At 46.8% G+C, this 25796-nt stretch overlaps 3 protein-coding genes across 4 annotated transcripts in view; all 3 read left to right on the top strand.

Annotated features, from left to right (window-relative positions):
• Positions 1–5159, top strand: part of LOC108415358 (dual specificity phosphatase DUPD1-like) — a 5836-nt gene extending 677 nt beyond the window's left edge. Inside the window, exons 2-4 of the mRNA XM_037544417.1 lie at positions 798–972; positions 2337–2557; positions 4820–5159. Of these exons, the coding sequence (XP_037400314.1) occupies positions 818–972; positions 2337–2557; positions 4820–5022 (579 nt within the window). The 5' untranslated portion in view covers positions 798–817 and the 3' untranslated portion in view covers positions 5023–5159. The remainder of the gene's footprint in view (positions 1–797; positions 973–2336; positions 2558–4819) is intronic.
• A 1470-nt stretch (positions 5160–6629) lies between these two features.
• Positions 6630–14698, top strand: LOC108415357 (dual specificity phosphatase DUPD1-like). Of its 2 annotated transcripts, none has more exons than XM_017688379.1 (4): positions 6630–6928; positions 10526–10748; positions 12424–12647; positions 14257–14698. In XM_017688379.1, exons 2-4 carry the CDS (start codon positions 10600–10602, stop codon positions 14457–14459), a joined length of 576 nt encoding a protein of 191 aa, XP_017543868.1. In that variant the 5' UTR covers positions 6630–6928; positions 10526–10599; the 3' UTR covers positions 14460–14698. The 2 variants fall into 2 exon arrangements, with proteins under 2 accessions (XP_017543868.1, XP_017543866.1); XM_017688377.2 differs by having other exon boundaries at positions 6631–6928; positions 14254–14698.
• A 1253-nt stretch (positions 14699–15951) lies between these two features.
• LOC108415356 (dual specificity phosphatase DUPD1-like) lies at positions 15952–21566 on the top strand. Its single transcript, XM_037543989.1, has 4 exons — positions 15952–16048; positions 16301–16536; positions 17427–17650; positions 21159–21566. The coding sequence occupies exons 2-4, from the start codon at positions 16364–16366 to the stop codon at positions 21380–21382; spliced, it is 621 nt and encodes a 206-aa protein (XP_037399886.1). The 5' UTR covers positions 15952–16048; positions 16301–16363; the 3' UTR covers positions 21383–21566.
• The last annotated feature ends 4230 nt before the right edge of the window (positions 21567–25796 follow it).

Raw genomic sequence — 25796 nt, forward strand, 5'->3', positions numbered from 1 at the left:
GGTATGGAATTTTTCAGAATATATTTCCCCACGGGAATGAATTGTGTCACAATGACGCAAACACACTACCACACACACTCAACACAACACACATGCACACACCACATAATCGTACACACATTTAAGGTAGCAGGAGATTTTAGATAGGAGCATATTTAAGGTGGCACTGGATTTAAGGTAGCAGTAGATTTAAAGTGGTAGTGGATTTAAGGTGGAGGCAGATTTATGGTAGCAGTGAAGTTAAGGGAGCAGGACATAAGGTAGCAGTGGACTTACGCAACCATAGCAACCAAAAACTGAGCAATCACAAAGCAACCACCCGTGATACCACAGCAGCAACCTAGCATCCATTTAGCAACCACCTAGGAACAACATAGCGACCCTCTGGGATACCACAACACCACCATGGTGTTGCTAAGAGGCTGCCAGGTGGTTGCTCACCTAGCAGCCTCTTAGCAACACCATAGCAACCACCAGGGAAACCATAGCAACACATTATCAACACCACACCAACCAACTAGCAACCCTTTAGCAACACCATAGCAGCCACCTGGGAAACCATACCAACCCTTTAGCAACACCATAGCGACCACCATCCAACCACACAGCAGCACCATAGCAACCACCTAGCAACCAGTCAGCAACACCACAGAAATTAGCAACAACCTGGTAGGAAGTGGGAATGTTATCCTGTAAAATGATCTCACGTTGATTTTTGCCGGTTTATAAGAGGAACATGATTCCAGAGCAGTTGATAATGTTGCTGCTGTACTGCATGTGTCTACCTGTGGGATCAGGTAACAGGTGAATCCGGGTCATGCCACGGGGCAGCAGCTACCTGGGCTGCGCCAAGATGGGAGAGGGCAGGTACGAGACGCCGCCGGCCTCCGAGCTGCAGAGGTTACTGTGGATCAAGCCTGGCTCCAGCGGTCATCTCGACGAGGTCAGACCGGGGATCTACATAGGAGACATGTAAGAGTTCCTCTCAGAGAACATCTACACAGAGACAAGTGCTCACCTGGCTAACAGGCTAAAGAGCTAACGAGCAATGGAAGCGTATACCCCACCACCCAGCATGGTGCTAACAGCATCCCTAAGGCCCAGCCCCATTTCACCCCCCGCCCACTGAGCCCTACCCCTCTGTTATGCGTGTTCACGTCTGGGGGTGGGGCGTCCTGATTCTTGTTGAGATAGAGAGATAACAAGCATAAAAACATCACTGCTGATGTCTCGGTAGCTAGTTGGCTAAGTTTCCAGTTCCACCTTAAATAGGCCAGCAGTTCTGATGCCTGAGGTGCCAGAATGTAACTGCTGCACCATTTAAGGTGGGACGGGTAAATTCTGGAGAATCTGGAGAATCTCTGACTTCAGCTTCACATCACTGAAGAATTACGGGGGGGGTGATAATAAATAACTGCCCCCCTCTTTGAAGGCGTATGATCCCTAAATGTAACTAAAGCCCAGCAGTGAGGAGCTGAACTTTCCCCTCCTCTGCTGTCCCTGCAGACGGGCAGGGTCGCCTACAGAGCGGCGCTAGTAGCTGTTAATGAAGTGATGCTATGATACATACATACACTTTCAGCTCCTCAGAGAACCTGCAGACACGCCTCCAAAGCTCAGTCTGAGAAGCTGGTAGATGATCAAACCCATTCAGTGGTGCTGAGGTCTGAACTCTGGGGCGGTCAGTCCATCGTCCAGCTTCTTTGTTTGATGTGTCCGTCTCCTTTTCTCAGTGAGGTTCTTCTTGATCAGCTCCACGTCCTTTCAGACCCTCAGCGCTGAGTGGTCTTCTCACAGTGGAAGGATGGACAGAAACACCTGTGGATGTTTTCAGATCTGAAGCAGCTTGATCTTCTCCTCTCTCTCAGAGATCAAAGCTTTCAGTGCTGTTTATCTGATGAGGGCAGTTTTGGGGTCGACCAGCTCTTCCAGGTGGTTGTTAGGAGCCTCGTTTTCTCTGGAGCTTTTAATCAGTTTTTGGACTTTAGGTTTGGAAATTGGCTTTTCTCCTTCCTTAGAAATATTTCCTGAAAAATTAATAACTTTCATATATATATATATGGACAGAAAATGGACAACAGTGAGTCATACAGTGTCAGAAACAACATAATTAAGTCTTTTAGAGACACTGAACACCTCCATATGGTACATATAGGCATACGGTGCTATACCATGCTGATTCGTGAGGTATCCATTACTTATTAGCTACACTTGCCTTGTAGCTTCAGTGCCAAACTAAAGAAGGAAATTTTAGACTCCAGACATGTCTTGGCTGACTGTCCACGTTTGGGGACGCCTGTGTGAATGTGATGCGTGTGATACTCGTCTGGTTGTAGGTACGCGGCGAAAGACAAACAGCTGCTAAAGGGCCTGAAAATCACTCACGTGCTGAATGCGGCTCATGGGAAATACAACGTAAACACAGGGGCCAGTTACTATAGAGACACCAACATCAGCTACCACGGCGTGGAGGCCTTCGACATGCCTTCGTTTGACCTGAGCCCCTTCTTCTACTCCGCTGCCAAGTTCATTAAGGACGCACTGAGCATCCCTGGAGGTGAGGAGATGAGCTGCGTCTGTAGGAGTCCAGACCACACCTTATAGATTGACTATGTATGTGTATAATTACAGACTATAGCCCATCCTTGATCATCACTGGTCAGTTTCTGACCACAGGCCCTCACACACTGCAAAAAATGGTATCTTGTCCAGTAAAATGATCTTAAAGATAATAGCCAGTTAATCTAATATTTCTCCTGTTTAGATTGCTGTAAGCTTAACTGAAGACTATTTGGCTTATTTTTAGACATTTTTAGTGATTTTACATTCACAGCATCTGGCTGACGCTCTTATCCAGAGCGACTTACAATTTGATCATTTCACACAGGAAGGCCAAGGTGGTGTTAGGAGTCTTGCTCAAGGACTCTTATTGGTATAGTGTAGCGTGTTTACCCAGGTGGGGCACTGAACCCCAGTCTACAGTGTAGAAGGCAGCGGTGTTACCCACTACACTAACCAACCACCACCCACTACACTAACCAACCACACTAAGTGACTTTATCTCACTGTGTTGGTAGATAATTTTGCTTGTTTTAAGAAATGTGCTTGAAACCTCTGCCAGCATAGCGAGATAATTTTGCTTAACAAAATGACATAAAATTAGAAATAAGCTGGATAATCTTATAATCTGTGCACAGCCATCTCAAAATGGGAAATATTAGATATACTATAATTGCAGTGCAGGACGTATTCCAGTAAAAATAGCCACTTTCATGAAATAATGTCTGTACTTTTCTAAAAACAGCTTAAGGAGAAGCGAGAAAATAATAAAAGCAATTAGAAGTGAAATCTACACACTTTTCATCACATTTCTACACAATTCACTCAGCGTGGGAATCTCCAGGGACCTCACGATTCAGAGGCAGTAATTGATGCTTCTTAATGCACCTTTTTCTATACAGGATTTCTTTTTTCTCACCTTGTGAGGACGTGGTACTTTTAAAGCAAAGTATTTGTAACAATCCATAATTAATTAAATTTCCTTCCAATATCTTTTATTAATGAAACAAGTGGTGAGTGAACTGGACGGCTCTCATTCTAATTCTGCTCGTTTGGAGCTCGTGAGGCGCTGCTGCCACTCGTCTGTGATAAAATGCGCTGTTACGGTAAAGTAATGGACGTCCATGCAGAGCGTTACAGCCGTCCTGCCCGTTTTCTTCAGGGATGTCATAGTTGCGGTTTTGGTTTCATTGTAGAGAGTGGGGGGGTTGTTGATGGGGGTCGCATCTGCGAGACGGGACGTGTGCAACACAGCGCGAAAGCCCTGGTTCTCAACAGCTGAGAACTGGCGCAGACTGCAGGTCACATAGCAATACAGTCTTGTGTGGCTAGTAGCTACGAAAAGGCAAAGAGAGAGATTTAAGACGAACGCTTGGAGACGAATGGACTCGACATGTATAAGCACTCAGTTGGATTCCCGGAACGTTAAGTCAGCAGTGAGAGACTGTCAAACACTAAAAAGTTGCGAAGATGAAGTTCAGCTTCTCTTTCGAATTTTCCTCTCCCACCTTAAATGGTGCTGCATTCACATTCAGCGCCTCAGTCAGAATTTAAGGTGGAACCGGAAAAATCGAAAAAGACGCTGGAGAATAAGAAGCGGAAATCGGGTATAACTCAAGCTTAAAGCAGAGCAATGGAAATCTGTGCTTTTGTTTATGTTTTTTAGCCTAGTGGATCAGACACAGCAGTGCTGCTGGAGTTTTTAATCACAGAGAACTGAGAACAGTCCACCAACCAAAAATATCCAGCACACAGCATCCTGTGGGCAGCGCCCTGTGGGCAGCTTCCTGTGGGCAGCGTCCTGTGGGCAGCGTCCTGTGGGCAGTGTCCTGTGGCCACTGATGAAGGACTAGAGGATGACCAACACAAACTGTGCAGCAGCAGATGAGCTGTCATCTCTGACTTTACATCTACAAGGTGGACCGACGAGGTAGGAGTGTCTAATAGAGTGGACAGTGAGTGGACACAGTGTTTAAAACTCCAGCAGCACTGCTGTGTCTGATCCACTCGCACCAGCACAACACACACTAACACACCACCACCACATCAGCGTTACTGCAGTGCTGAGAATGATCCACCACCCAAACAGTACCTGCTCTGTGAGGGTCCATGGGGTCCTGACCACTGAAGAACAGGGTAACAGAGTATCAGAGAAACAGATGGACTACAGTCTGTAACTGTAGAACTACAAAGACCAGCTATACAGTAAGTGGAGCTGATAAAGTGGATCAGTACTGTGTTGATGTGTGCTGTGTTGTAGGTAAGGTGTTCGTGCACTGTGCGATGGGCCTGAGTCGCTCGTCCACGCTGGTGCTGGCGTACCTGATGATCCACGAGAACATGACGCTGGTGGAGGCCATCAAAGCCGTGGCAGAGAACAGGAACATCTGCCCCAACACTGGATTTATGGAGCAGCTCCGCCAGCTGGACAAACAGCTGCACTACCAGGGCAGCGCCTCCTAGTGCTGGTCTTCTACACCAACCAGCCGTTTATAACACCGGCCTCGCAGGCCGACGATGTGGCGCTCTAGATTAGACAGGGAAAGTCCCTGATTGGCTGGATGTAAAGTGTTCCTTCAAAATAAAAGCGTCTAGTGTTAGGGGTTGTGATTTGTCACAGTTAGCTCCAAAATTCTTGGCACTCTTAGTACAGACGGGTTAAAAGCTGTTATAGACACTAATTTGTAAAGGTTGGTGTCGCCTCGTATTTACGTCACATGACGTAATATGACTGCGATCATAATTCAGGTACATGTTGCTCATAATAATTCATGGGTGCCAATAACAGACAATAATAGATTATTAAACACATCAACACCACAAAAGGGTAAACCCACTCAGCTCAGCGAGAAGCAAACTTTTCTATGGACCAATGACCTGCTGCTCTGTGTGGCACGACGGAGGACAGGAAAGCAGTGGGTGTGGATCTAATTTCATTCAGACGACAGTGGCAGAGTTTAACGCTCAAATGAGAGTTTACATGAGCTTAACTTGTGCGCTACTGTTATCTCACCGAAATTTATTATTTATTTATCGCTGTAATGAAGAACATACTTTTATCAATAGCGTCTACAGTGCCTGGCTGAATGCCAACTACAGAAGCACAAACTATAAAAGGATTAAAAGGATTTAGAGTCTAAATCAGGAAAAAATCTCTTTTTTTTAAATATATGATTTTAACTGTTCCCTCTTCAGCCTGCACAGTAAATATAGAGAAACTAAGCTGAAGAGTGGCTCGTTTTGTGTTCAGTGTTTTTATGGTGAAAACCAACACATTTACATACATCCACCTATTCAGGCTGCAGCAGTTTAGCCCCGCCCACCTACACTGAAGTTATAGGGGGTGTTTCGAGCTGGACTGAAGAACAATACAAAATAGCCAATCAGAACAGGAGTCATTTACATATCTCAGCCTTAAAGACACAGGAACAAAAACAAGAATAGAACAAAAATAAGTTTGAGTTTATCGTTCGGAATTAATACATTTTATTCAGGGACTATTTTGCCTCATCGCGCCGTGCATGCCGCTGTTGTCAGAGGAAAACCTCGTATCTCCAAAGTGGGAACTTTACAGGACAAGGAAAAAACCTGTGTTTCTTTTAATGTTAGTCAATGGAACCAGACTATTTTCTCAAGCCACTTTCGGTCATTTCTTTTGGTCCATTCATCATGAAACTTACACACAATATAAAACACAACAGGTGTTTTCAGATTATGTCAAAAACCAAAAAACGTCAAAAATGGAGATACGAGGTTTCGACAACAGCGACATACTCCTGTACTGTGAATGGAGTTTAAATATATGGCAAAAATCTCTAAACTCTCATAAAACAGCGTCTCAGTCATCAGGCAGGGAATTCAGAACCAGTTCATGTAGGAACTTTCTGTGAGGGGCTTTTAGAGGGACGTCTGGTTCCCATCACCACCACTGTGAGGAGCTTTTAGAGGGGACGTCTGGTTCCCATCACCACCACTGTGAGGAGCTTTTAGAGGGGACGTCTGGTTCCTATCACCACCACTGTGAACGGCTCTGACTCTGTTTATCTAGAACGGAGCGTTTCACAGCAAACCGCTCTGAACGAGTCCTAATTAACCATTTAATTATGCAGGATTTTTTGGAAATCCAGTGGAATTCCTCTTTGAGAGTGTGCAGTAGCTGATGACACATAGTGTGTCACTCTAAACTCATTCCCAGCTGTCTGAGGGAGTCCGAGGCTCAGCTGAACGTTTAAATTTATCTCAGTGACAAACACGGCCGAAAATACAATCAGCTCCCCGCGGCGCTCACACGCAGGGCAGCAGGGCAGCAGGGCAGCAGGGCAGCAGAGCTGCAGGGCAGCAGAGCCACAGACCGCAGGCAGGAGCTCAGGTAAACAAGCCTCCGTCAGTTTCTCCTACACTCTTCAAATCAAAGCTTCCTAGATGGTTCTTAGCTTGGATGTACGGTTCTAGATAAAAAGGTTTCATTGCCATAGAACGTTTACATAACGTGGGGGTTCTTTAAACTTGTACCTCCCATTAACCCAAATGAATAAGCATTCAATGAAATGTTGCTCCAAAGCCAATCAGAGAGGTTCAGAGGGTTCGGTGTGAAACGGTTCAGACGTCTTTACAGTGGTGGTGATGGGAACCAGGCGTCGCCATGACTACAACACAGATATAGACACTTTATTTACCATCCAGAACCACCAGAGAACCTACACGAGTCTTCTGAGCTTATATGGAATGTTGATGATGGAAAACAGTGGAAAATCTGGAATAATGAGTTTTCTTTGGGGACTATTTTGCCGCACAGCGCCCTGCATGTCTCCCTCCGCCATGCTAAAATGACACCTTTTTTTGAGTTTTATTTTAATAAAAGGTTTTTATTCAGCGTTCCAGTTACTGATTATACTGTACACAGTCAAGTGTTTGCCAGAGTTACTGATCCATATTTACACTTTTAAATCAGCTCGTCTTATAATATTTTCTGAAATAACACAGGAAATTACTGTTCTCGACTCTGAGCAGCTTTATAGGTTTATAGTTTAAAAATGTGTGAATATTGTAATTAAAACATTTAATTTAAATAATGAGCTGCGGACAAAATGCTATTTATCCACACTGCCAGAAACGTTTTGATCATTTTTGTGAAAATTTGGATTTTAAAGTTACAGTATGTGTTAAATTCTGTATTTACACTGGAAAAAAAGCATATTTGAGATAATCTGTGCTTATATGGTAAATAACATGGTAAATAAACATGTTCGCCGAGGTAGTTTAAGTCATTTATTTATAAGTTTATTTATAAGTCAGTTCCTTCCTATGTAAATTTCCACCACTTTTACAGTTGTGTAAAAATACAGGAGATCACCACTTTAATTGCTGTAATTATTACTGTAAGTGTTCAGCACAATGCAGATCAGGGGAGTGGAGTCACAGCAAACAGCTGCAATTTTACTGTAATTTACTGTTAATGTGGTTTAGCAAATCACTTTAATGCAACTAGTAGCTGGTAATTTATGGTGATTTTACACTGAACATTTTTAAAGTCTAATTATAAGAAACATATTTATGTAGAAATCTAAAAAAATGGGTGGAGTTCCCCTTCTGGTGACTGTACAGTGAGAGAAGGCCATTTCAGAGCTTTTGAGCCACACCAGAGTGCGAATAAAGAAGACAGCAGTGTAAACCAGCAGAACCAACTGCTCTCGTTAAACTGTAAAGTTTACGGCTTGTTTGTAAACTTGACTGTAAAATAGCCTTGAACCTTTAAAACTCACTGCTTCATTTCACACTAATGACAGGCAGTTGTTGCGCAAGTTAGTTATAATTACAGTGAAATCAATTAGTTAGATAAACATTAAATAAACTTTGTGCTACTTTTTTAGTCAAACTAACATTGTTCAGGGCTTTTCCCACGTGTAAACACACAATTCCTTATTTTTATTGTACATTTATCCCAAAATATAGGAATAAATGTAACAGGGTTTAGTATATATGGCGGCACGGTGGCGTGGTGGGTAGTGCTGTCGCCTCACAGCAAGGAGGGCCTGGGTTCGATTCCCCGGCCGGGTGACCGGGGTCCTCTCTGTGTGGAGTCTGCATGTTCTCCCCGTGTCTGCGTGGGTTTCCTCCGGGTTCTCCGGTTTCCTCCCACAGGCCAAAGACATGCAGTCAGGCCAATTGTGTAAAATGATCAAATTGTAAGTCGCTCTGGATAAGAGCGTCAGCCAAATGCCGTAAAAAAAAAATATATATATATATTTTTATATATAAAAATGCACTCTGTCAGTCAAAAGTTTGGACACTGTTACAGTTTTTCCGCCTGTGTGACACATTATAGAATAACTAATACATCAAAACTACATAAGCACTCATACGGAATTAGTATAAGCAGAAATATTAGCCTTCTATCAAATAAGTCTATTGCACTGACGATGACAGACATTTCCACTAATGAACTTTTAACAAGAAACACACACTCACCTGCCACCTGTTCAGTTGCTCGTTAACACAAATAGCTAATCAGCCAATCAGCCAATCACGCGGCCGCAGCTCACTGCATTTAGGCGTGTAGAGGTGGTCAAGACGACTGAAGTGCAGACCGAGCATCAGAACGGGGAAGAAAGGGGATTTAAGGGGCTTTGAACGTGGCGTGGTTGTTGGTGCCAGACGGGCTGGTCTGAGTATTTCAGAAACTGCTGATCTGCTGGGATTTTCACCACAACCATCTCTAGGGTTCACAGAGAACGGTCAGAAAGAGAGGAAATGTCCAGTGAGCGGTCAGTTGTGTGGACGAAGTGCCTTGTTGATGTGAGAGGTCAGAGGAGAACGGGCAGACTGGTTCCAGATGATAGAAAGGCAGCAGGAACTCAAATAACCAACCAGAATCTCTGAGGAACGTTTCCAACACCTTGTTGAAAGTCTGACATGAAGAATTAAGACAGTTCTGAAGGCAAAAGGGGGTCCAACCTTTTACTAGGTGTACCTAATAAAGTGGCCAGTGAGTGTATGTGATGATCGTACATAAGAGAAAGGATGGTGTAAAGTCCTTAAATGAAACATACTGCTCATAAAATATTGTTTACATTTTTGTTTGTTTGTGTTTGGATATGAATGGAGACATAAGCCTTAGTTAGATAGTTTTGGCATCTTTTCGAACTTTCTGCCTAATTTGGTCCAATTCCACCCACTAGTTAGGACTCTCCCCTTCACAAAACTGTCACTACTGCAACGTCGTTGACCACGCTTGGAGGAGAACACTAACCACCATTTCCGTTATATCTATAACTATTTTATAACTCAAACATTTAAGCGCAAGCCTTTAGATCAGGGTTCGGCAACATGCACCTCATTTACTGCCCTGTCGTGGCTCCACAGCTGAATCAGATCAGTAGGTAATAATAAAATAATCCTCCTCTACAGTAAAATAAAGCTCTGCTGATCCTTCAACACAGTTTAACAGTAAATGGTCTTAAACGCTGGAGTTAATGTAGAACTGCTGATTCACCCTTTAACCCTGAAGATCAGCGCAGACGGCTGGTCACCATAGCAACACAGACAACAGTCTCGCCCAGCTAGTAGCTACGAAACGGCAAAGAGAGAGATTTAAGACGAACATCGATAATTTGGAGACGAATGGACTGATTAGTGTTTATGGGTTTCCTGATACGTTTAATCTGCAACCAGAAACTGATGAACTCTAAAAAGCCAAGCCAAAGTCAGTTACTCATTTGCCAGCTTCATGTTGGAATTTTCTCATTCCACCTTAAATGGTGCAGAAGTTACATTCTGGCACCTCCGTAAAATGGACAGTAAATGTCGTGGCTCACAAGGTGGTTTAATTTTTGTGGAAAGGACAAAACGGCTCTTCTCAACATCTGAGTTGTGACTGCTGTGAGCAGTTGTGCCTGCTTTAGACCAAGAACTGAAATACACACAACCAGCTGTGTCCAAACTTATGACTGGTGGTGTAATTGTGCAGAGTACGTATCGTACAGATCAGAAGCTCCGCAGACCAGATCAACAGACCACGGTGTTTTAAGAGCTGTAGGAAGAATGGAGAGAACGGAGGAAAGAGCTGCAGACAGACTGAAGTTTGGCTACGAGACTCCGCCCACCTGCGAGCTGCTGGACCTCCTGTTAAAAAGCCGCCGCCCTTCCGGCCCGTTTGATGAAGTCTGGCCCAACATCATCATCTCTGATGCGTACGTAGAACCCAGGAGAACCCAAACATCCACAACACCTGCACATGCATGACGGAGCTTCAGAGACGTTAAAGACACAGTTCAGCTAAATCACTCAAGTCTGTTCGAGGTTATTTACACTCCTAAAAACAACCATTTAACAACCATTTAACAACCGTTTCACGCTTAGTCGGTTCTTCGCAGGGTGAAATGGTTCTTCAGAATGATGGACAATGTGTTGCATGTGGTTCTATATAGCACCGAAAAGGTTCTTCCGTTGTTACAATCTCAAGCTTGTAAGAACAGCAGAACCCCTTTTGGTGCTATATACTCATTTAAAACAGATGAGTCTTCAGGTGTAATACGATACAATGGTTCTATACAGAATAGGGGTTGGGGGAAAATTGATGCGTAGATGCATCGCGATGCGGATGTGAACGATTCTGAATCGATTTTCAGATCTACTGCAACTCTCTGTAAAGTTTTTCAGAGGAATCCAGGCAGAGTTACGGTTTCTAGACTGTGAAGGACCAACTGGGTGAGCCAGTCTGCTACAGCGCCACCCTGAGGCAGAGCAGAGCTGCAGCTCTAATTAGTTACGAACTCCAGAGACAGAAGCTGATTGTGGGTAAAGCAGAACAATGAGCTTCACTGAGTTTGGATTTGAGCATCTATTTTCCACCTAATAGACACCATAATAGTAATTCCTATTTTATTTATTTATTATTATTTGTGGAGTTTGCATGTTCTCCCCGTGTCTAGGTGGTTTCCTTTGGGTCCTCTGGTTTTCTCCCACAGTCCAAAGATGTGCAGTCGGGATAAATTGCGCCTTCTGCCCAATGACTGCTGGGATAAGCTCCAGCTCGACCCGTGACCCAGAAGAATAAGTGGCTTATTGTGTGTGTGTGTGTGTGTGTGTGGGTGTGTGTGTGAGGGAGATTATTATTGTTTTATGTAATTTCATTTCAACTTTTTCAATCTCTGTAAATCACTCGGCTACACTGTAAATGAGGGTCACCCTCGATGTACTTCTGAGTCAAAATAAAGGTTGATTGACTGATGATGTCATAGGATTATTTTCAGGGACGCCCCAGAATTTTTCTTTTGAGACATTTAGGGGTCCACAAGCTTAATGAGGGAATCCTAGACCCCCCCCCAACTTGATGTCAAGCTTGTAATAATACAGGAACCATTTTTGGTGCTACACAGAACCATTTTCATAAAGGTTCTATACTAACCATACGCAACACATTGTCCATCAATCTAAAGAACCCTTTCACCATGCCAAGAACCATTCAAGCATGAAGTGGCTCTATACAGAACTCGTGGTTCTAAATAGAACCTTTGTCTTTACCAAAGAACCCTTGAAGAACCATGTTTTTTGAGTGTTTTTCGGTATAATTCATTTAAGAAGGACAGGTTTTCTATAGTGAACCACAAAAAATCCATGTTACATCTTCCAATACGACTCAAGGCACATCTGTGGGTGGTTTCGAATCTGATTCAAAATTCCAGCTTGGATTTCATATCTGGACTATATGGACCGGTCAGGGAATCTTCGGAAAGTGAGTTGTTTGATGAAAGGAGCTCTATAAGGCTGCGTCTCTGTCTCTCTTGTCCACTGTGATGCTGCACTAACCCGATGAAGCTGTTGAACAGTAATAAAGCGTAACACAGAGGTTTGTTTGTGTGTCAGGCGCACAGCGAAGGACGTGGAGCTGCTGAAGCTTCTGGGAGTGACCCACGTTGTGAACGCCGCGGACGGGCCGACCCGAATCCACACGGGCTCCACCTTCTACTCACACGCCCACATACAGATCCACTATTACGGAGTGGAGGCTCCGGACAGCAGAGACTTCAACATCTCCCGGTTCTTCTATCCCACCGCACACTTCATACACTCCGCCCTGACCCTCAGCTGTAAGAGCACTGAACACACACACACACACTCCACCACCAACACACTGTATAGATGATAGCACTGTGGGCCGTCGTGGGCTGGAGGTGAGGGAACCAGCCTTGTGACCGGGAGCTCGCTGGTTTATCCCCTAAGCTGACAGTACGTGCCCTTGAGCAAAGCACCTAACCCCCTGCTGCCCAGTGGATAGGGCTGCCCAGCGCTCCAGGAAAGTGTGCTCACTGCCCCCTAGTGTGTGTGTTCAGTAGTGTGTATGTGGGTGTTTCACTGCACGGATGGGTTAAATGTGGAGGAGAAATTTCCCCTGTTGTGGGACTTATAAGGGTCATTTTAACAGAGCTGCAGGTAAACACCACCAAAAGGAAGGACATTAAAACGCAATGGAGTTATTGTTACTTAAACTGCACTCTTTAAAAACGGCTCTTAGTAAAGCCAACGCTTCTATAGAACCTGTCTGAAAACGGTTCTATGCAACACAAAAAAGGTTCTGCTACTGTTACAATGTCAGGCTTGTAACAACAGAACAGGACCCCCATGGATCCTCACAGAGCAGGTACTATTTGGGTGGTGGGTCATTCTCAGCACTGCAGTAACACTGACGTGGTGGTGGTGTGTTAATGTGTGTTGTGCTGGTCTGAGGGAACAGACACAGCAGTGCTGCTGGAGTTTTAAACACCTCAGTGTCGCTGCTGGACTGAGAATAGTCCACCAACCAAAAATATCCAGCCAGCAGCGTCCTGTGGGCAGCGTCCTGTGGGCAGCGTCCTGTGACCACTGATGAAGGACCAGAGGATGACCAACACAAACTGTGCAGCAGCAGATGAGCTGTCGTCTCTGACTTTACATCTACAAGGTGGGCCGACAAGGTAGGAGTGTCTAATAGAGTGGACAGTGAGTGGACACAGTGCTTAAAAACTCCAGCAGCACTGCTGTGTCTGATCCACTCAGACCAGCGCAACACACACTAACACACCACCACCCTGTCAGTGTTACTGCAGTGCTGAGAATGATCCACCACCCAAATAGTACCTGCTCTGTGAGGGTCCATGGGGGTCCTGACCACTGAAGAACTGGGTAACAGAGTATCAGAGAAACAGATGGACTACAGTCTGTAACTGTAGAACTACAGAGTGGAACTGAACGGTCAGTGGAGCTGATAAGATGGACAATGAGTGTAGAAACGAGGTCATAACGTTGTGCCTGTTCAGTGTATTTCACATTTTCCTTTTTCCAGTGGTTTTAATTTTACACAATTATATTCATAAATATATTGTACACGTTACACTATAAAGTTTGGTCAGTAGGGGGAGCACTGCACTCACTGCTCTACCTCAAACTCCACCTACCAGCACAGCAAATGGCTCACTAGGTTCTGAATGCTGTCATTTTATTGGCTCATTACTGAAACCTCTGCACGAATAGGGCGTGATCCATGTAAATGATATGTAAATGACGTCCTTGCGCGCTGGCACTTGATTTCACGCACTGCAGCTCAATGTCATACAAACGTTTCATGAATCAGATGCGGACTAGTTTAATATGACAAGCGCTTCAATTCTTTTGAATGCTATAAAACCATCCTATAAAAAACACCTGTGTATTGTTCAGCAGGTAAAGTGTTGGTGCACTGCGCCCGAGGAATTAGCCGCTCCGCCACTCTGGTGCTGGCGTATCTGATGATCTATGAGGGTCTCACTCTCTCGGAGGCGATTCAGGCTGTGCGGTCACACCGGGGCATCCTGCCCAACGCTGGATTCCTTCAGCAGCTCAGAGAACTGGACACTGAGGTCTCACTGCAGAGACAAACAGCCTGACCATTCGGAATAAGTCCCTGTTTAAACCGATCCGCTGGACAGTTATTCCTTCATGATACACCTGTTTATTATGTTATGGATTTGTAAACTGTTGGTCTTACATGTGAAGCAAGGTCAGTCTGTCACTCCTTCTGATGCCACTTGTAATCCAGGAACAAGACAGAAGGACCGAGCCTGTAAGAACAAATTGCTACATTCTTTAATCCATGAACTGTAAATAAAAGTACATATTTACAAGAGTTTAGAGTCTAACCACACTCAAACAATAACAACTAGCTGACCAGGGGCCAGAGGTGGACAGTAACTGACAGTTTCAGTTTCTCCGTTCTGGGCGACTTTCTCCTTTCACTCCACTACATTTCAGAGTCTAATATCCGACTTTTTCCTCCTACATTTTGAGAAATCTGTCGTTCCTTTTGGTTTCTGTGTGTATAAAAACGTAACATGTCAAAACGAAAGAAGCGCAAAGCCAGAGCACCAATCAGGGCCCAGCGGTCACTTTGTTTAGAGCTGGTTTTGACCTGTTGGTCATACCGACCCAGTGCAGCACGCGGTTCAACGTCAGCGCAGCAGCGTAAAACTTTGGGAGAGTCTGTTCAACATAAATGATGAACTAACCTAACTTTGTGTAAATAGAGCTCAATATAGAAATATGTCCACATATGCAGTCGAGACTGACGCGGCTTTTTTCTGAATTTCTACAAACACCATTTCATTTTATAGTAAATGAGTTTGGGCTGGTTTATGTTTATGAACAGACGCCTACAGATCAACATAGTAAAGGAGCTCATCTGTGATCCTGAGTTTAAAGCCAGTTTTTATTCAACTTAAACTTGGAACTAAGTTGTAAATAAATCTGAAACTGAAACTTTGCTTGTGTGTAAAAAGTGATTTCAGAGCCACTCGGTTCTCCCTGATGGAAACTGTTTACCTTCAGTGTTTTGTGCTTCTGATCGTTTTAATAGACGTCAGCGTCACTAATTAATGACGTTCTATTAAAAGACTGGTTTACCAAGAGAGACGCTGGAGGACTTTCACCTGAAATGAGTTCATGAAGCCAGTCTGGTTATAAAAATGATAACAGGACATCAGAGCCAGAATTCCTCTTTTAGTACTTTTACTTTATACTTAAGTACATTTGAAGGGAAATACTTTAGTACTTTTACTCAAGTGGAGGTCTAAAGGGAGGAACTTCTACTTTTACTGGAGGAATATTTTACCTTGGGGGTCTCGACTTTAACTCGAGGACATGGTTGGTGTACTTCGTCCACTGGAAAGTGCTTCGTGCTGGTGCAGGGTTTACAGCAAACCCTCCCTGAACTGAGTCCTGTACTGTTTACCACACTGCAGAACCGGAAAAGCACAGAAGTGTTAATACTTTCTGCAACACCAGCACGAAGTCCTACAGCCCTGCTGTGTGTCTGAAGTGGGACAGGACTCTATAAATAGGCCTGAATGTAACTCCCTTCAGCGGCCTGCACTCAGAGCTGCGTCTCCAGACTAAAGCAGTCAAACCCAGCACGCACGTCTGCAACTTCGAGAGACGAGTACCAAGTAGAGGGAGTCGAAAGTTCCCAGAGAAATCAGAGGTGAGTTCCAGCACCTTCCGAAATTCTGACCTGCTCTAGACCAGGAATAGAGAGACGGAGAAATGGATATTTCATATATCCAGCCTTCATCTCTGTATGATTACATTGGCCTTGTAGTTTCAGGGCAAAGCTAAAGAGGCATTTGGGGTAAGAGGAGTAGAGTGGGGCATTGCTTTCAACTGAGGTAGATGTTGAGCCTGCAGTGCTAACCGGGGCTGACATCTCACTCGTCTTCTCTTCCCACTTCTTAAGTCTCTGCTATAAAACTGCTGATCGTTTCTCGGAGGTGGCTCAGTGGTCTCAGGGCTGGGCTGGATGGCATCTCACAAACCGAGGTTTGGGGTGAAAACAGAGGCTCCTGAGGAGGAGGAAGAGGAGGAGGAGCACGAGACGCCCAGTAATTACGAGCTGGAGAAACTGCTCACACATGGCAGTGTAGCGTACACACGCGTCAACGAGGTGTGGCCCAACGTCTTCATAGGAGACGAGTGAGTACAGAGAAACGACACGGTCCAACCTCTAAACTGGAAACAACAGTTTGATAGTCTAACCCTGTAAACTCACTGGCCACTTTATTAGAAACACCCACCTGGTACTTCCACTCACTGGCCACTTTATTAGAAACACCCACCTGGTACTTCCACTCACTGGCCACTTTATTAGAAACACCCACCTGGTACTTCCACTCACTGGCCACTTTATTAGAAACACCTACCTTGTGCTTCCACTCACTGGCCACTTTATTAGAAACACCCACCTTGTGCTTCCACTCACTGGCCACTTTATTAGAAACACCCACCTGGTACTTCCACTCACTGGCCACTTTATTAGAAACACCTACCTTGTGCTTCCACTCACTGGCCACTTTATTAGAAACACCCACCTGGTACTTCCACTCACTGGCCACTTTATTAGAAACACCTACCTTGTGCTTCCACTCACTGGCCACTTTATTAGAAACACCCACCTTGTGCTTCCACTCACTGGCCACTTTATTAGAAACACCCACCTGGTACTTCCACTCGTTGGCCACTTTATTAGAAACACCTACCTGGTACTTCCACTCGCCGGCCACTTTATTAGAAACACCCACCTGGTACTTCCACTCACTGGCCACTTTATTAGAAACACCTACCTGGTACGTCCACTGGTCCACTGGCCAGTTTATTACAAACACCTACCTTGAGTGGACTGCCACTCAAAAATATCCAGCCAAGAGCAGCTCTATAATCAAAAGCTGAGCACTAATAAAGAACTAAAGGACGACCAACACAAACTGTGCATCTATACATGAGCTTCAGTCTCTGACTGTACAAGGTGGAGCTACAGGAGTGGGGTTTCTGATAAAGTGGCAGGCTGAGCCTGTGTGTGTATTTAGGGAGACGGCACGGAACCGCTATAAACTGGAGAGGATGGGTGTGACCCACGTCCTGAACGCAGCAGAGGGTCAGAGGAACAGCGTGTGTACAGGAGCGAGCTACTACACAGATCTGAGTGTGGAATATTTCGGGATCGAGGCCGAGGACATTCCCTCCTTCAACCTCAGCCAGCACTTCTTCCCTGTAGCAGAGTACATGCAGCAGGTCCTCAGTAACCCACACAGTAAGAACCTCACGCCTAATGGACACACTCAGCCCACACTCACTCTACTGAACACACGCTCAGCCCACACTCACTCTACCGAACACACGCTCAGCCCACACTCACTCTACCGAACACACGCTCAGCCCACACTCACTCTACCGAACACACGCTCAGCCCACACTCACTCTACCGAACACACGCTCAGCCCACACTCACTCTACCGAACACACGCTCAGCCCACACTCACTCTACCGAACACACGCTCAGCCCACACTCACTCTACCGAACACACGCTCAGCCCACACTCACTCTACCGAACACACGCTCAGCCCACACTCACTCTACTGAACACACGCTCAGCCCACACTCACTCTACCAAACACACGCTCAGCCCACACTCACTCTACCGAACACACGCTCAGCCCACACTCACTCTACTGAACACACACTCAGCCCACACTCACTCTACTGAACACACACTCACTCTACCGAACACACGCTCAGCCCACACTCACTCTACTGAACACACACTCGCTCTACTGAACACACACTCGCTCTACTGAACACACACTCGCTCTACTGAACACGCGCTCAGCCCACACTCGCTCTACTGAACATGCGCTCAGCCCACACTCGCTCTACTGAACACACACTCACTCTACCGAACACACGCTCAGCCCACACTCGCTCTACTGAACACACACTCACTCTACCGAACACACGCTCAGCCCACACTCGCTCTACTGAATGCGCGCTCAGCCCACACTCGCTCTACTGAACACGCGCTCAGCCCACACTCGCTCTACTGAACACACACTCACTCTACCGAACACACGCTCAGCCCACACTCGCTCTACCGAACACGCGCTCAGCCCACACTCACTCTACCGAACACGCGCTCAGCCCACACTCGCTCTACCGAACACGCGCTCCGCCCACACTCGCTCTACCGAACACGCGCTCAGCCCACACTCACTCTACTGAACACGCGCTCAGCCCACACTCGCTCTACTGAACACACGCTCAGCCCACACTCGCTCTACTGAACACGCGCTCAGCCCACACTCGCTCTACTGAACACGCGCTCAGACCACACTCGCTCTACTGAACACACGCTCAGCCCACACTCGCTCTACCGAACACACACTCGCTCTACTGAACACGCGCTCAGCCCACACTCGCTCTACTGAACACGCGCTCAGCCCACACTTGCTCTACTGAACACGCGCTCAGCCCACACTCGCTCTACTGAACACGCGCTCAGACCACACTCGCTCTACTGAACACACGCTCAGCCCACACTCGCTCTACCGAACACACACTCGCTCTACTGAACACGCGCTCAGACCACACTCGCTCTACTGAACACACGCTCAGCCCACACTCGCTCTACCGAACACACACTCGCTCTACTGAACACACGCTCAGCCCACACTCGCTCTACTGAACACACGCTCAGCCCACACTCGCTCTACTGAACACACGCTCAGCCCACACTCGCTCTACTGAACACACACTCACTCTACTGAACACACGCTCAGCCCACACTCACTCTACTGAACACACGCTCAGCCCACACTCGCTCTACTGAACACACGCTCAGCCCACACTCGCTCTACTGAACACACGCTCAGCCCACACTCACTCTACTGAACACACACTTGCTCTACTGAACACACGCTCAGCCCACACTCGCTCTACTGAACACACGCTCCGCCCACAGTCGCTCTACTGAACACACGCTCAGCCCACACTCGCTCTACTGAACACACGCTCAGCCCACACTCGCGCCACTGAACACACGCTCAGCCCACTCGCGCCACTGAACACACACTCAGCCCACACACACTCTACCGAACACACGCTCAGCCCACACTCGCTCCACTGAACACACGCTCAGCCCACACTCGCTCCACTGAACACACGCTCAGCCCACACTCGCTCCACTGAACACACGCTCAGCCCACACTCGCGCCACTGAACACACGCTCAGCCCACACTCGCGCCACTGAACACACGCTCAGCCCACACTCGCGCCACTGAACACACGCTCAGCCCACACTCGCGCCACTGAACACACGCTCAGCCCACACTCGGGCCAATGAACACACACTCGCTCTACTGAACACACACACTCGGGCCAATGAACACACACTCGCTCTACTGAACACACACACTCGCTCTACTGAACACACACACTCGCTCTACTGAACACACACACTCGCTCTACTGAACACACACTCGGCCCACACTCGCTCTACTGAACACACACTCGCTCTACTGAACACACACTCGCTCTACTGAACACGCTCAGTCCACACTCACTCTACTGAACACACACTCAGTCCACACTCGCGCCACTGAACACACACTCGCTCTACTGAACACACACTCGGCCCACACACACTCTACTGAACACACACTCACTCTACTGAACACACACTCGCTCTACTGAACACACGCTCAGTCCACACTCACTCTACTGAACACACACTCGCTCTACTGAACACACGCTCAGTCCACACTCGCTCTACTGAACACACACTCGCTCTACTGAACACACGCTCAGTCCACACGCGCTCTACTGAACACACGCTCAGTCCACACTCACTCTACTGAACACACACTCAGTCCACACTCACTCTACTGAACACACACTCAGTCCACACTCACTCTACTGAACACACGCTCGCTCTACTGAACACACGCTCGGCCCACACACACTCTACTGAACACACACTCAGCCCACAGTCACTCTACTAAACACACGCTCAGCCCACACTCACTCTACTGAACACACACTCGGCCCACACACACTCTACTGAACACACACTCAGTCCACACTCGCTCTACTGAACACACGCTCAGCCCACACTCGCTCTACTGAACACACACTCAGCCCACACTCGCTCTACTGAACACACTCAGCCCACGCTCACTCCACTGAACACGCGCTCATCCCACACTCGCTCTACTGAACACACACTCAGCCCACGCTCGCTCTACTGAACACACGCTCAGCCCACACTCACTCTACTGAACACACACTCAGCCCACGCTCACTCTACTGAACACGCGCTCATCCCACACTCACTCTACTGAACACACGCTCAGCCCACACTCACCCTACTGACCAGGCGCTCATCCCACACTCACCCTACTGGCCAGGCACTCATCCCACACTCACCCTACTGACCAGGCACTCATCCCACACTCACCCTACTGACCAGGCACTCATCCCACACTCACCCTACTGACCAGGCACTCCTCCCACACTCACCCTACTGACCATAAACACATTCTGGAGTCACTGTACTGACCGCACATTCATCCCATACTCGCCTCTGCTGACCACACAGTATTCCACATTCACTTTACTGACCACACACTCATCTCACACTAATCCTACTGACCGCACATTCATCCTGCACTGAGCCTACTGACCACAGTATGTTTACAGTTTAATGTCAGTTTATCTCACCACCTGTACAGTCATCCTCATTTCTCTGTCCTGTGTGTGTCTCAGACAAGCTGCTGGTGCACTGCGTGATGGGTCGGAGTCGCTCAGCTACACTGGTCCTGGCCTACCTGATGATCCAGGAGAAGATGACGCTGGTGGAGGCCATCAATCAAGTGAAGCAGCGCAGACGGATCCTCCCCAACTGGGGCTTCCTGAAGCAGCTGAGGGAGCTGGACGCCTTCCTGCAGGAGCAGAAGAGAGAGAACAGAGGAGGACAGCACCGAGACTGAGATTACAGACTCCACTGAGACACCGTGAGCTCACAAAGCAGCCCAGCAGAGACTTAAAGCAACTGTTCAGAGAAAAATCTCATTGCAGTGGTCACTCTCATGGCCAGAGACCACCCTTTCATGTGTTAAATTCCCAGTCAAAACTGCCATTAAGTACAATTAATTCATTTTCAGCGCCAGGAAATAAGCAGAAACATACACTATATTTCCAAAAGTTTTCACTCCCCCAACCAAATCATTGAATTCAGGTGTTCCAGTCTCTTCCATGGCCACAGGTGTATAAAGCCGAGCCCCTCGGCCTGCAGACTGCTTCTACAGACATTAGTGAAAGAATGGGTCGCTCTCAGGAGCTCAGTGAATTCCAGCGTGGTGCCGTGATCGGACGCCACCTGTGCAGCAAGTCCAGTCGTGAAATTTCCTCACTACTAAATATTCCACAGTCCACTGTCAGTGGGATTATAACAAAGTGGAAGCAATTGGGAACGACAGCAGCTCAGCCACGAAGTGGTCGGCCACGTAAAATGACAGAGCGGTCAGCGGATGCTGAGGGGCATAGTGCGCAGAGGTCACCGACTTTCTGCAGAGTCAATCACTACAGACCTCCAAACTTCATGTGGCCTTCAGATCAGCTCAAGAACAGTGTAGAGAGCTTCATGGAATGGGTTTCCATGGCCGAGCAGCTGCATCCAAGCCTTACATCACCAAGCGCAATGCAAAGCATGGAATGCAGTGGAGTAAAGCGCTGCCACTGGACTCTAGAGCAGTGGAGACGAGTTCTCTGGAGTGACCAATCACGCTTCTCCGTCTGGAAATCCGATGGACGAGTCTGGGTTTGGCGGTTGCCAGGAGACGGTACTTGTCTGACTGCATTGAGCCGAGTGTAAAGTTTGGTGGAGGGGGGATCATGGTGTGGGGTTTTTTTTCAGGAGTTGGGCTCGGCCCCTTAGTTCCAGTGAAAGGAACTCTTAAAGCTTCAGCACCAAGAGATTCTGGACAATTTCATGCTCCCAACTTTGTGGGAACAGTTTGGGGACGGTCCTTTCCTGTTCCAACATGACTGCACACCAGTGCACAAAACAGGTCCATAAAGACACGGATGAGCCAGTTTGGTGTGGAAGAACTTGACTGGCCTGCACAGAGTCCTGACCTCAACCCCATAGAACACCTTTGGGATGAATTAGAGTGGAGACTGTGAGCCAGGCCTTCTCGTCCAACATCAGTGTCTGACCTCACAAATGCGCTTCTGGAAGAACGGTCAGAAATTCCCATAAACACTCCTAACCCTTGTGGAAAGCCTTCCCAGAAGAGTTGAAGCTGCTATAGCTGCAAAGGGTGGGCCGACATCATATTAAACCCTATGGATTAAGAATGGGACGTCACTCAAGTTCATATCTGTGTGAAGCCAGATGACCGAATACTTTTGGAAATATAGTTTAACTGAAAATAACAAAAAAAAACAAACAAACAAACAAAAAAAACAACAACTAAATCTCCTCTCAGCTGGTCAGTCAGTGAGACTCTCCCTTCATTCCAGCTTCTGTTCTTCTCAGGAGCCTCACTTTCAGCTCCTCAAAGAACCTGCTGAGTGGTCTTCTCACAGTGGAAGGATGGACAGAATCACCTGTGGATGTTTTCAGATCTGAAGCAGCTTGATCTTCTCCTCTCTCTCAGAGATCAAAGCTTTCAGTGCTGTTTATCTGATGGGGGCAGTTTTGGGGTCGACCAGCTCTTCCAGGTGGTTGTTAGGAGCCTCGTTTTCTCTGGAGCTTTTTTGTTTTTTTTTCCACTGACTTTTAATTGACTTTCTACATTTTTGGAAGTGGATTTTCTTCTATCTAAGCTCCTGTACACCTCCTGAAAAAAAGGATTAATGTTAAAAAAAAAAAAAAAAAAAAAACTGGAACGTCCATTCTAATAGTGTAATATAAGGTATATAAGATATTATTATATAGGCAATATAAGACATTTGATGATTAATCTAATTTCAGAAAGTGAAAAATCTGCCAGTTTTCCTTCCACCTGTTCACTTAGCCAGGTGAGGTCACTGAATCCATCTGGTCAAGCAAACAGGCAAAAAATGCATGGCAAGACTTTTACTATGAAGCCAAACTTTCTTACCTGTTTTTTTGCTGCAAAAAGTTCTAAATGTAGTTAGAAAGTGTGAATGCATTAAAACAGTGGCCTGAACGAACTGGACTCTTCACATGTGTGTTTCTGTTGGTCAGATACAAACATAAGGTACTTCCTCCTTGCAGGCCGTTTTCAGCAGATATGCACATATACATTATTTTAGTTGCCACTGGGAGCCACACGACGGCCACTGGTAATAAAAATAAAAACAGTAAAATTCGAGAATAAAGTCCTAAAATTATGACAGTAAAGCGGCATCAACACCAGGAGAGGTCAGTATTGTGGCCAAAGGCTTTACAAAGTGAAGCAGCGCCTCCTGGTTTCAAATGAGGGGCGGTGAGTTGGAGGAGCTGCATTCATATCGATTCCCCCATAAAGAAACACTCAGCCTCCCCGCTGAGAGCCGGACGGACTCGGAGGAAACGGCGTTTATCTAGAATAAAGAGCCGGACGGACTCGGAGGAAACGGCGTTTATCTAGAATAAAGAGCCGGACGGACTCGGAGGAAACGGCGTTTATCTAGAATAAAGAGCCGGACGGACTCGGAGGAAACGGCGTTTATCTAGAATAAAGAGCCGGGCGGACTCGGAGGAAACGGCATTTATCTAGAATAAAGAGCCGGGCGGACTCGGAGGAAACGGCGTTTATCTAGAATAAAGAGCCGGACGGACTCGGAGGAAACGGCGTTTATCTAGAATAAAGAGCCGGACGGACTCGGAGGAAACGGCGTTTATCTAGAATAAAGAGCCGGACGGACTCGGAGGAGACTGTGTTTATCTAGAAGAAAGAGTCGGACGGACTCGGAGGAAACCGCTTTTATCTAGAAAAGAGCCGGACGGACTCGGAGGAAACCGCGTTTATCTAGAATAAAGAGCCGGACGGACTCGGAGGAGACTGTGTTTATCTAGAAGAAAGAGTCGGACGGACTCGGAGGAAACCGCTTTTATCTAGAAAAGAGCCGGACGGACTCGGAGGAAACGGCGTTTATCTAGAATAAAGAGCTGGACGGACTCGGAGGAAACGGCGTTTATCTAGAATAAAGAGTCGAATGGACTCGGAGGAAACGGCGTTTATCTAGAATAAAGAGTCGAATGGACTCGGAGGAGACGGCGTTTATCTAGAATAAAGAGCTGGACGGACTCGGAGGAAACAGCGTTTATCTAGAATAAAGAGCTGGACGGACTCGGAGGAAACGGCGTTTATCTAGAATAAAGAGCCGGACGGACTCGGAGGAAACGGCGTTTATCTAGAATAAAGAGCCGGACGGACTCGGAGGAAACGGCGTTTATCTAGAATAAAGAGCCGGACGGACTCGGAGGAAACGGCATTTATCTAGAATAAAGAGCCGGACGGACTCGGAGGAAACGGCGTTTATCTAGAATAAAGAGCCGGACGGACTCGGAGGAGACTGTGTTTATCTAGAAGAAAGAGCCGGACGGACTCGGAGGAAACCGCTTTTATCTAGAAAAGAGCCGGACGGACTCGGAGGAAACGGCGTTTATCTAGAATAAAGAGCTGGACGGACTCGGAGGAAACGGCGTTTATCTAGAATAAAGAGTCGAATGGACTCGGAGGAGACGGCGTTTATCTAGAATAAAGAGCTGGACGGACTCGGAGGAAACAGCGTTTATCTAGAATAAAGAGCTGGACGGACTCGGAGGAAACGGCGTTTATCTAGAATAAAGAGCTGGACGGACTCGGAGGAAACGGCGTTTATCTAGAATAAAGAGTCGAATGGACCCGGAGGAGACGGCGTTTATCTAGAATAAAGAGCTGGACGGACTCGGAGGAAACGGCGTTTATCTAGAATAAAGAGTCGAATGGACCCGGAGGAGACGGCGTTTATCTAGAATAAAGAGCTGGACGGACCCGGAGGAAACGGCGTTTATCTAGAATAAAGAGTCGAATGGACTCGGAGGAAACGGCGTTTATCTAGAATAAAGAGTCGAATGGACTCGGAGGAAACGGCGTTTATCTAGAATAAAGAGCTGGACGGACTCGGAGGAAACGGCGTTTATCTAGAATAAAGAGTCGAATGGACTCGGAGGAAACGGCGTTTATCTAGAATAAAGAGTCGAATGGACTCGGAGGAAACGGCGTTTATCTAGAATAAAGAGCTGGACGGACTCGGAGGAAACGGCGTTTATCTAGAATAAAGAGCCGGACTGACTCTGGGGAAGCCGTCTGTCTGTGTTGATAGAGAACCTCAGGCAGGGTGGTCTACACGGCTATCGGGGGCTTCATCCTCCCCATTCAAAGATGGCATGAAGTTTCACAGACGGTG

Source organism: Pygocentrus nattereri, chromosome 13 (genome assembly GCF_015220715.1).
Source record: "Pygocentrus nattereri isolate fPygNat1 chromosome 13, fPygNat1.pri, whole genome shotgun sequence".
NCBI classification, from domain to species: domain Eukaryota; kingdom Metazoa; phylum Chordata; class Actinopteri; order Characiformes; family Serrasalmidae; genus Pygocentrus; species Pygocentrus nattereri.